General features: G+C 36.6%; 1 protein-coding gene and 1 long non-coding RNA gene across 3 annotated transcripts; both read right to left on the bottom strand.

Moving 5' to 3' along the window:
- Window positions 1-170: 170 nt before the first annotated feature.
- Window positions 171-3,610, bottom strand: LOC120011510 (protein NRT1/ PTR FAMILY 5.2-like). The gene is made up of 5 exons (XM_038862637.1): window positions 2,881-3,610; window positions 2,613-2,817; window positions 2,294-2,511; window positions 1,592-2,163; window positions 171-1,068 (listed from the first exon to the last, which is right to left on the bottom strand). Exons 2-5 carry the CDS (start codon window positions 2,743-2,745, stop codon window positions 237-239), a joined length of 1,755 nt encoding a protein of 584 aa, XP_038718565.1. The 5' UTR covers window positions 2,746-2,817; window positions 2,881-3,610; the 3' UTR covers window positions 171-236.
- Window positions 3,611-3,885: 275 nt separating this feature from the next.
- LOC120011511 lies at window positions 3,886-10,736 on the bottom strand. Of its 2 annotated transcripts, XR_005471041.1 has the most exons (10): window positions 10,615-10,736; window positions 9,230-9,298; window positions 8,329-8,640; window positions 8,122-8,189; window positions 7,682-7,830; window positions 7,510-7,564; window positions 6,745-6,861; window positions 6,186-6,230; window positions 6,004-6,079; window positions 3,886-5,895 (listed from the first exon to the last, which is right to left on the bottom strand). It is a non-coding gene; the product is annotated as an uncharacterized LOC120011511 (long non-coding RNA). The 2 variants fall into 2 exon arrangements; XR_005471040.1 differs by having other exon boundaries at window positions 3,886-6,079.
- Between the last annotated feature and the right edge of the window lie 135 nt (window positions 10,737-10,871).

Below are 10,871 nucleotides of genomic sequence, written 5' to 3'. Positions count from 1 at the left end.
TGAGAATAATGGTTAATAGATTTTGTTACCCTCTACTTCGTAAAATATAAATATTATTATATTTTACAAAATAAGCAGAGAGGATTTATCTAATTTGCAATGGAAAAAAAAATCTGTGATGATGATGTATATAATTCACAATGCCAAAGATGAAACATGTTCTGTCAGCTTAGATCAGTTGTACTCATGACTTTTCCATTAACTTGAGACAAAGCATTCTCTGGTGCAAATCTATGTTACATGGCCTGTTCATCCCTCTTGGTGTCCACATCAACATTGTAAACAAAGAATTTGGTCACAACAAGATACAAAAGCAGGTTGAGGAAGCTCAAGATGGCCAAGAAACCATAATAGTAGTCCAAGTGAGAGATGTTTAGATTGTCCAAAACCCACCCTTTATGGCCATTCCTCTTTGTAATATCAGAAACTGTCCTAAGAAGAAAACTACTGAGAAAGTTACCAATTCCCAAGCTGCTTGTGAAATATGAGGTTCCAAGGCTTTTCATGCCTTCAGGTGCTTGATCATAGAAGAACTCGATCTTCGCCACTTCGACGAATGTATCAGCAACCCCCATCAGTGCAAACTGAGGTAGGAGAATGAAGATTGTAAGAGGAACTGTGTCGTGCTTTCCGAAAATGTTGTTCTCTTCCGCAACATTGAGTCTTTTCCTTTCGGCTAAGCAAGCTACAACCATGATAATAGTTTGCAGTACAAGGCCCATGCCCATTCTCTGCAGCAGTGTGATTCCTCTAGGGTTCTTCGTGTATCGCTTGATCGCTGTAACGAAGAAGCGATCGTAGATGACAAGGCTTGTCAGCATGAATATGGTAACAAATGCAGTGAGACATGCTGGTGGAATTTTAAAATGGGGACCCATGCTTCTGTTCAGGGTGGTGCCTTGCTTGATGAACAAGGTGTTTACTTGAGCTAGCATGGTACTTGGTATGAATGTTGCGACCAGAACCGGAAGCATTTTGATCATTTGCTTGGTTTCTTCAACTTGGGTCACTGGACATAGCATCCATGGTGAGCTTGATCCATCGTTTACGGCTGCTCTGTCGAGGAATCTGCAGAAAAATGAAATGAAGTAACCATTGTTCATCAGATTTGAAGGTAGCTTGAACTAACTAAAGAAGAAAAGTCAGTAAACAAAACACTTTCTATCCCAAAAGTTTAACCCAATATTGCAGGGATATAGGGTTTAAGACCTAGGGTTTGGGCCGTTTCCATGATTTGTACTTCTTCATGCATGCTCCACTTGGCCCGGGGGATTTAGCCCAGTTGGTAGAGTTCCGCTCTTGCAATTTGGTCGTTGCGATTACGGGTTGGGTGTCTAATTGTTCAGGTGGTAATGATAGTATTTTGTACCTGAAACTGTGGCTCACTTTTTCTAAGTAATTGGGAAGATGACCAAAACATGCCACGGAAAGACTCTACTGAGATAAAGATGGGCAGTCAAGAACGTAGAGGAGATAGGATGGGCAGTTGGTCAAATCTAGTATGGATTGTACATGAACGGTAGTTGGAGTCGGCGGCTCTCCTAGTGTGGAGCTTTAAATACAAAATTAGTATGCATTAGAGTACTATTACCTCAATGAAGGGGTGTGATCAATCCTGAATTTGTAAGAATTTGAGTACTCCTCCAAGCTAAGTTCATGAAGCTGTTTTGAGTCATCAGGGACAGGCACCTTCCACTTCCTGACAGCAGCCACAAGCACTTGAGCAATCCTGGTGAATGGACTCCCAGCAGGCACTTTGTGCCTATAACATGGAGTACCAACCAAAAACACAATGATAGAAGTGGCAAGTCCAACTGTAGGAAGGCCATAGCCAAGGCTCCATCCTACATTGTCTTGTAAGTAAACCAAGAAAGTGTTGGAGAACAAGGTTCCAAAGAAAATACTAAACATCCACCAGTTAAAGAAGGAGAGCTTCTGAGTCCTCTCCTTTGGTTCGAAATCGTCGAACTGGTCTGCACCCATGGTGGAGATGTTGGGCTTGGTTCCACCGGTTCCAACAGCGATTATATATAGCGCGCAGTAGAATATACCAGATTGAAGAGAAGAAGCGTTTTTGGCACAGTCTTCATCTTTGATACCAGAACCACAAGATGGAGGCTTCAATCCTGGCACTGATACTGCCAGGGTCATCAGGCACATTCCCTGTCAAACAGATACAGGCAAATACTTGCGAATCAAAAATAACAGAAACATCGAAAAACCCTAATAGGGATATCAATCTACACCCAAAAAAAGAAGCTGAAGAACTTGAAATATATGAAGTCTTAAGTACCACAAGATAGATGGCAGAGGCAATGACAAAAGTCCAGTATCTGCCAAGATGAGCGTCAGCGATGTAAGCTCCTATGATCGGTAGCATCCATACAGTACCAACCCAGTTAGTGACATTGTTAGAAGATGTTACAGTGCCTTCATGGAGCTCCTTTGTCAAATACAGAACCAAGTTTGATGCTATACCATAATATGCCATCCTTTCAAACACTTCATATCCTACAATATCACAAACAAGAACATGGGTGTTTGTAGTAGGACAACAGATACATACATACATACACATATTTATATTTGTGTTTATAACATGATGAATTTACCTACAATATAGGAACAAGCTTTCCATCTGCCAGTCTTTGATCTTAAAATGGGATTTCCCTTAAGATCTACAGTCCCATCTTCAGTGTAATCCTCTTTCCCATCTGCAGGGCCCTTTTCTTCTACTTTTGACATAGCTAGCTTACTGGGCTGGGTTTGGTTTTGTCAATGGAGATCCTGTTACTATATCTATAGCTTTATATTAAGCTACAGAGCAGTATTTCAGACTCTGAAAGACGTTATTTAATCTAAAGATTCCATTTTCAATACCTGTCAATGAGTGCTAAGTTTGTACACGGAGCTTTTGGTTTCTAGTCATAAGATTTTCCGTCACCTAAGTCCAAAGAATCCACCCAAGCAGTCTAGATATATACATATGGAGAAGCCAGGACAGATCATAATCTGCAATTTGTCAGGTTGTAATCTGTGATTAGTAGTCCTAATCAAACGATTTTATCAATAATTAGTGTCCAATCTTTCTTAATCACATGTAAATTATCCATCCATTTAATGACAATTTTCTTGATCCCATAAAACTCTTGCGAATGAACATGCTAAAATGGCTGGCTTGTTCATTTCTTCACTGTCTACTTGCTAGTTGCCTCAACAAGTAATGACATTTCAAATCCACCTGTGATCTTCTTAGGAAGCAAATGCTAGAATAACAAGAGGGTTTAAGATATCTCAAACTGTTTTTTCTTTTTTTTTTTTAACTAAATCATTATTTTGAATAAATCAATGTGTCACTTTTTTCGAAATGGGAGAGTGGGACTCGAACCCTGGTCACCAGGGTGATACACACTATCTTTATCACTCCAACTAGTGACTCGGGTATAATCAATATGTGATTTGTGAAGTGGATGCTAAAAATTTTCATGTAATTGTAAAACAGTGTTATTTTAATCAATCATTTTCTTGACATGTTCATATATTAATTCTATTTCACAATTTTTTTTTAAAAAAAGAATACGTATGTATATTGTTAAAGTGTTAAAAAATCTACCCCAAACTCATAATCTAAGATAATAGAACGGCAGTTCAAAAGCAATTGAAACTGAAAAATTAAACAAATAGTATCTTATTTTCAACAATTAAATTATTTTAAAAAGGCTAAGATCTTAGCCATTTTAGAAATATAATTTCATAAATTCTATTTTGTAAACTTAAATCAATAAGAAATTTAATCACAATAAAAACTCAATTTTATAAATTATTTTATATTATAAACGAATTTCTTATAACTATAAATTTATCAATTTGTTATGCTCTCTTCAAAATAATTAAAAAAATAATAATGCGCACACATTGTTTTCAACTCAACGGAAGTGCAAGTTGCTAGTAAGTTCAAGTCTAGTGTTATTAAACCCGGCCCGAACTGTCAGCTGGCCCGGGCCTTAAACACTAAAAACGAGCGAAGTCTATCATCAGCCCGTTTAAACAATTGGGCCGCTTGAACCTGCCAAATGGCCCAAAAATCCACAAGTTCTACTTCAAAATCGAAAGCCCACAAGGTTTACAACATAAGTCACATCTTGGTGCTTCATATGTTTTCTTTTGATGCGATGAGTGACTAATGATATCATAAAGAAATAGATTTCTGCCTCATCAAACAATTTAAATTCTGAGCAACAAAACTTGAGAAAAGCTTGGACAAAAAAATGAAGCTAACGTAAACTATTAAGTTGATCGGTTAGCAAAATATCCAATCATATCTGAATGAGCACTACAGAAAAAAAGGGGATAGTACCAATATCAGGGGCAATGATCATATCTAGAAGTTAAGCCCATTTAAGTGTTATACTAAAGAATAAGTAGTTTGACATGTCCCACTCTGCCGAGAAAAGTAGCAACAGTGCAGAAAAAATACCAGAGGTTAACCAAGAAAAGAACCACAATTTAGGTTGAGGCAATACACAAAGACAATGAAAGTTCACATCACAAACCACAAACGACAACAAGGATCATTTTTTAGTGACAAAAAGTTCATATACAAAACCATGAAAAGCCACATGCTAGAAACTTCAGGAACAAACACAGAGAGAGAAAGAGAGAGGGAGGGAGGGAGGGAGGGAGGGAGAAACTAGTCTACCATGAAAAGGCCATGTTAGAAACTTACTAACATATAATGCAAGGATAAGGAGGCATCAAAACACACGGAGAGAGAAAAGAGACAAATTAATATATTGGTACTACCTTAACCCATTTACTTTTCCATATCAAGGAAGCATAAAAAGCCACAAGTTAGAAACTTCTCTGACAGATAATTAAAGAATAAGGAAGCATCAAAACACTCAGTGAGTGAGAGAGAGAGGGAGAGAGAGAGAGAAATTAAGATATACCATGAAAAGCCAGATCTCAGAAACTTCGCTAACAGCCAATAAAAGAATATGGAGGCATCAAAAAACATGAAGAGAGAGGAGAGACAAATTAACATAATTATACTTGTAAACCCTTATATTTTTTCCGTATCAAGGAAGCACAAAAGTCACAAATTGGAAACCTAAGGAGGCATCAAAACAATTGTCAGAAACTTCACCAACGGATAACAACCCAGCATAAATGGCCTCATATAGGCAGAGGAAGAAAACTTACCGTGAAACTTGGTGACAATATACTAAAGAGCATTTGAAACCAGACCTGCCCTAATCTGACAGGTGATTCAATCCATACAACACAAGAAAAGAGACTGAAGTGATTCACCCGACAATTATCATAACCATACCTTTTTTGAATGTGGATAATAAAGAATCAAAGTTAGATCGTTGTCAGCTTAAACAGTACATTGGCAATAACCCCTCCCCAACAAAAAAAAATGAATGTCATTAAAAGCGGCAAAAAAACAAATCACCTAAAAAGACTATCAAAGGGAAAAATTGGTGCACATACCAATAAACAAAACAAGCTTCAGTGCCTCCATAAGGCATCTGTCTAACTTCCTGCTTTTGTCTTCATGCTGTCCCGTTGAAACAAATATAAAATGGTAAACTGCTAACAAAGCATAGATAACTGATCATGGTTTTGAAATATGTCGAACTGTTAATGACTGAACAGTTTCAAACTTAAGGAACATCTACCAAAATGCATAAGCGAAAATGGAACCACCAAACAACTAAATTGTTTCTTTTTAACCTCTAACAAATTGACCATTAAATATGAATTGAGGACTACCGAGTACCGAGGCAGTTGTGGTTTGTACGAACTATGAACTCCCCTCTCTTCTCTGACTAGAAGTCTTTGTAGCTCAACTGATAGAACTCTGTTTGGTGAATTTTAATTGCAGTTCTCCTTAGTTCAACAACAAAATAGTAGTGAACACACGAACATGGATCTAGTATGGTTATGCACTCTTTTGACAAAGCAGTAATATCATTGAAAGAAGGGAAAGACGTAAACCTGATGCAGACCTGGCAAACGTAGCATTAGGAGCTTTCCTCAAATGGAAGAAATACCATCCACACTACTAAGCTCCCTGGAGTTAAAAATGCCAAAATTTGAGTTAAATCTTATCTCAGCAGAAGCAGGAAATACTAAAGTAATCATAAATTCATAGACTTTTATTGAGATCAAGGAGTTACAACTTAATCACGCCAAGATGCCAAAGTCCATCTGGCTTTCCTAGTCTGCAAAGTTCACACAATTATGTCAATGATGCTTCCTAAATAACAATGGGTAATATCAGGATAATACTGCCAATAATTGTACATGAAAATCTAGGCAATTTGAATTCTCATCTAATGAAAGCAGAGCAAAAAACAGCCTGAGTAATTGGATCGGCTAGACAAGGCAGCCAGGTGCGAAGCGAAAGAAACTGATTAGATCAAGTAGCGGTCATAAGAGTCAAGAAATAAGATATGTAAATGAACTGAATGGAAACTGATTAGATCAAGTAGATGTTATAAGAGTCAAGACATGAGATACATAAATGAACTGAATGGCGCTTGGAAGTAAAGCATGCCATTGGAGAAGAGAAATGTGTGATAAGTACAAACTCAATCTTGACCTTTGTCCTCTGATACTTCTGTATACTCATCAAACAATGAACAAAAGTTTGATTTCTCTTCTTTTTATTTTTTTATTTTTTCTGTTTGATTGGGTGGGGGAGGGCGGGTAGCAGCAGCAGCCAAAAAACTATACCTGAAAGGAAAAAGATCAGAACTTCTAAACGCATGAGAGAGAAGAAAGTAGCTCCAATAGCCTACAAACAAGCAAAATCCATATGCTGTTTGAGACAATGCAAAGGCAATCACTCTCCTGCAAGAGCCAGATTAAGCAACGGTAATGACTATAAACTCTGATGAACCATTGTAACATGGCTACCAAAATCATATAGCAACCCATACAAGTTGGAAGAAAACAAGCATTCTCGCATTCTCTATTACCTCTAAGAATTATTCCCTGAAAAACTTCCCAGATCAAACAGCTAGATAAATAAAGAACAGCATAAACCACATAGGTGGATGGGGCTGATTTAGGACATGGTTATCAACTATATCTTTGATTATATTCAATGTAGTTTATGTTCTGTTTTATTGCTTTTAAGTACTTTTAGGATTTAATAAGTTTCTTAGAAACAAATTTCACTCAGATGAATCCAGGGTTTTCTATGCCTTCAAATAACCTTGTTATATACTAAGGTTTATACTCAATCAAAATGGTAACATGACAGTAGTTTCTGTCTAGGCGTTTATCTAATATTCTAGGAGAATGTAGACTTTATCTTCCGTATGATTCAAAAGTCCTCTCGTCGATTCAAGGGTTCCATCCAACTAACAATATCCAATCTTTCCGCACTTCTGTCCCAGGTCAAAAACTGAAAATTTTAATTAAACATCCCCGAATAGGTTAAACCAATAGTAATATGTCAAACTAAACTAAGCATTATAAGGTAACAATATGTACCTTCCAGTGGTAGCCTAAGGAATTTGTGGCAGCTCTTTGCAAAATTGCTCAAAAACTAGTGAAAATCAATCATGCAAAGCATCAGAAAATATATCAGACACAGTTCAAGGGGGTACCATTATGCATATTGACACCATGTGACAATCAAGATTCAAAAAACTAAAGCCTATACCAGGTAACTTTGCTTGACAATAAGAATGTACAGTGTCATACAACAGAGTGTAGCCGCAGTTTCAACCATCAAATGCAATTTAAGTAGAAGCAAGTTCCAAGAAAGGATATACAAGGGTTCAGCCAATAGCTCCAGTATGCACGCCCACCCTGCCAAATGCCAAATGCCAAATGCCAAATGAAATAAACTGCTATTATTTATGGTTTTCATGGACTTTATCTGATTTGACTAACAAATAATAAGTGATATCAAAGAGAAAGTCGAATTGATGCCAATTACACTGATCTTAGACCAACACATGAACGCATTTATCAGACAATATTTATTACAATTTACAAAGCATGTTATCTCTGGCTTCTCCATTTGATCCTGTAACCAAAATAATATTAAGAAAAGTCAATTCTAGCAAAGGCAAGAGATTACAAAAAAAAAAAACCAACCTTTTTCCTAATATAAAACAAAGTAGCTGATCCAAAGAGCAACATCGGATCAATGCAGGCGATCAACCCTGCAATGTAACCATGTTCTCCAGTGAGCACTGCAGCCAAGGCATAAGTTATGACTTATGACCCATATTCAAAGGGTAAGGAAAAAGGAGAATAGGCTTAAAAAGACTCCAGTGAAGATTAACTAAATGGAACACTTACCTGATTCTTGTTATCTCCTTCACCACAAGGAGACTTTCTGGTGGTGATGTGAAGAACCTTAGTGGGCATCCTTACTGGTTCCCTTAACCCTCAGTCGCTTGTCCTTGGCACCACGGACCAAATCCAAGCATACTTTTTGAAGATTCTTTACATTCTTCGAAGAGAGAGTAATCCTAATCTTATGAATTTGCTCCTGGGTTTCCTCCAACCCAGGCTTGGTAGGTTTCATCGCTGCATAGGCCATTTCTACTCTGCTTACCTGGAGGTAGGAGTGGCCCTTGCTCCGTTACCTTTCTAAACACTTACCTGATTCTTTACCATAGGATAATAGAGAGAAAAATAAGCCCAAAATTGTATGACGGAGCTGTTATCGAATATGGTTCCTACTTGAAATTGTAGATAATTAAAATCGCATTACAACTCATGAAGTAGAATTATTTGGTGAAGCTGATTATCATCTAACATAGTTTATTCCATCAAAATCATGCAGAGGAAAAAATTGTCCTCATTAATGGATTTATCGTCTACCTACCAAAATGATCCTATTGAGTTATTATGCAAATTCAAAAGCTGCAAACAAAAGTCATTAATGTTCATTACAAATCAGCATAGGAGTTCCAAATATGTGTTTATGCTTTTTATGAGATTCTTCTCCACTTAATATTTCAATTAATATTCTTTTTCCCTAAAGGCAAAAGAAATATTAGACAAGTGAATCTTCAAGTTTCTTTTTCTAATGTTTGCCTTCAAAGCTCATATTCTCATCTACCATAGTTTAACTAGAAAATGAATGATTTCAGAAATATTCAGAACATGCAACTTACACCAAGCGTAAGAATGGTAAGGTAACACAAAATATCAAGATTCGCTAGAAGTATATGCTTTGGGTAGGGCAACTTACCAAGAGCTGGGATCACTCCAAAATGTTCTTTTGCTGTAAATTATCTACCCTCTAACCTTTTTTTACGTGCTGCAATAAATCAAAACAGCATAGCGTAGTCTAAACTAAGTCAAGCCACACCACACAAAATCTAGCCTAAACCCGATTATAGAAATTGAAAAGTAAAGAGAAAGCACAAAACCCCAAACAGTTTCATTGATTTCGTGACAACAACTTTGTATGATTTTGCCAACACGAAATTCTCAGTTTTATTTATGCAAAGAACCACCCTTGCCTAAACCAAACTAAGCGACAAGAAAAAACCACGCAAAGTTGAAGTTGTTGTTTCAAGTTTGGCTCAGAACTCAAAAAAAAAACCTAATTATCAAACCCTATCAAAACCTAATTATCAAAACTAAAAAAACAAAAACTCAAACAGCTTTAATGGTTGGCAGAAGAATGAATGGAAGGAATCACCCTTTCCTAAACCAAGTCAATTCATTCCCAGCTTGATTCATACAAGGAAACCACCCTTGCTTAAACCAAACAAAGCTCAAAACCTCAAGTTCCAATCATACACAGGTTTCACTATAATAAATTCAAAAAAAAAATAGAATAAAAATAGAAAAGACAATTGACACTCACGAAATATTAAGGAAAAAGTTAAACCCTAACAAAAACCAATTAAAAAATTCTAAAAGCAAACAAAGAAAAAGAAAAAACTCAACCAGCTTTAATTGTTGGCAGAAGAATGAATGTCTCAGTTTTATTCATGGAAGGAATCACCCTTTCCTAAACAAAGTCAATTCATTCCCAGCTTGATTCATACAAGGAATCACCCTTGCTTAAACCAAACCAAGCCACACCAAACAAAGCTAAAAACGCCAACTTCCAATCATATACATGTTTCACTATAATAAATTCAAAAAAAAATAGAATAAAAATAGAAAAGACAACTGAAACTCACGAAATCTTAAGGAAAAAGTTAAACCCTAACAAAAACAAATTAAAAAAATTCCAAAAGCAAAAAAGGAAAAAAGGAAAAAGAAAAAACTCAAACAGCTTTAATGGTTGGCAGAAGAATGAATGTCTCAGTTTTATTCATGGAAGGAATCACCCTTTCCTAAACCAAGTCAATTCATTCCCAGCTTGATTCATACAACGAAACCACCCTTGCTTAAACCAAACGAAGCCATACCAAACAAAGCTAAAAACGCCAACTTCCAATCATAAACAGAAACCCTAACAAAACCCGATTAACAAAATTCCAAAAGTAAAAAAAAAAAAAAAAAACCCAATTAAAAAATCAAACTCTCCATGGATCGTGATCCATTTACGAAACTCCCAGTTAAAATCTCCATTCTTTCCAGATCGGGCCAGTAGAAGAAAATAAAAGAACGAAGTACCTGTTAGATTAGCCGACTACAATCTTCAATGCCGGCAGAAAGAGACCCTAGGAGGTTTCGCAGAGCGTAGTAAGCTTTCCGGAAGAAGTGCAAGTGACCGTTAGGGCGATGTTCAATTTATAATGAAACCTTTTCCCAAACCCATATAGGAATTGGAAACCCGTCATTCGCGCAAATGAAACAAAGCTGGATGCAAAGGAACTCAACTGAAAATTGAGAAATATTGGCCCATATTAAAAAATTAAAAAAAAATGTTG

The sequence above is a fragment of the Tripterygium wilfordii genome, chromosome 12 (assembly GCF_013401445.1).
Source record: "Tripterygium wilfordii isolate XIE 37 chromosome 12, ASM1340144v1, whole genome shotgun sequence".
In the NCBI taxonomy this organism is placed as follows: domain Eukaryota; kingdom Viridiplantae; phylum Streptophyta; class Magnoliopsida; order Celastrales; family Celastraceae; genus Tripterygium; species Tripterygium wilfordii.
This window is presented reverse-complemented; position numbering and strand designations above follow the sequence as displayed.

Excerpts from the sequence above, each read along its gene's own strand:
- LOC120011510 (XM_038862637.1), bottom strand. The coding sequence starts at position 2,745 with ATGTCAAAAGTAGAAGAAAAGGGCCCTGCAGATGGGAAAGAGGATTAC. Across the intron at positions 2,512-2,612 it reads AGCTTGTTCCTATATTGTAG|GATATGAAGTGTTTGAAAGG; the intron begins GTAAATTCATCA and ends GTGATATTGTAG. Across the intron at positions 2,164-2,293 it reads CCTCTGCCATCTATCTTGTG|GGAATGTGCCTGATGACCCT; the intron begins GTACTTAAGACT and ends TCTGTTTGACAG.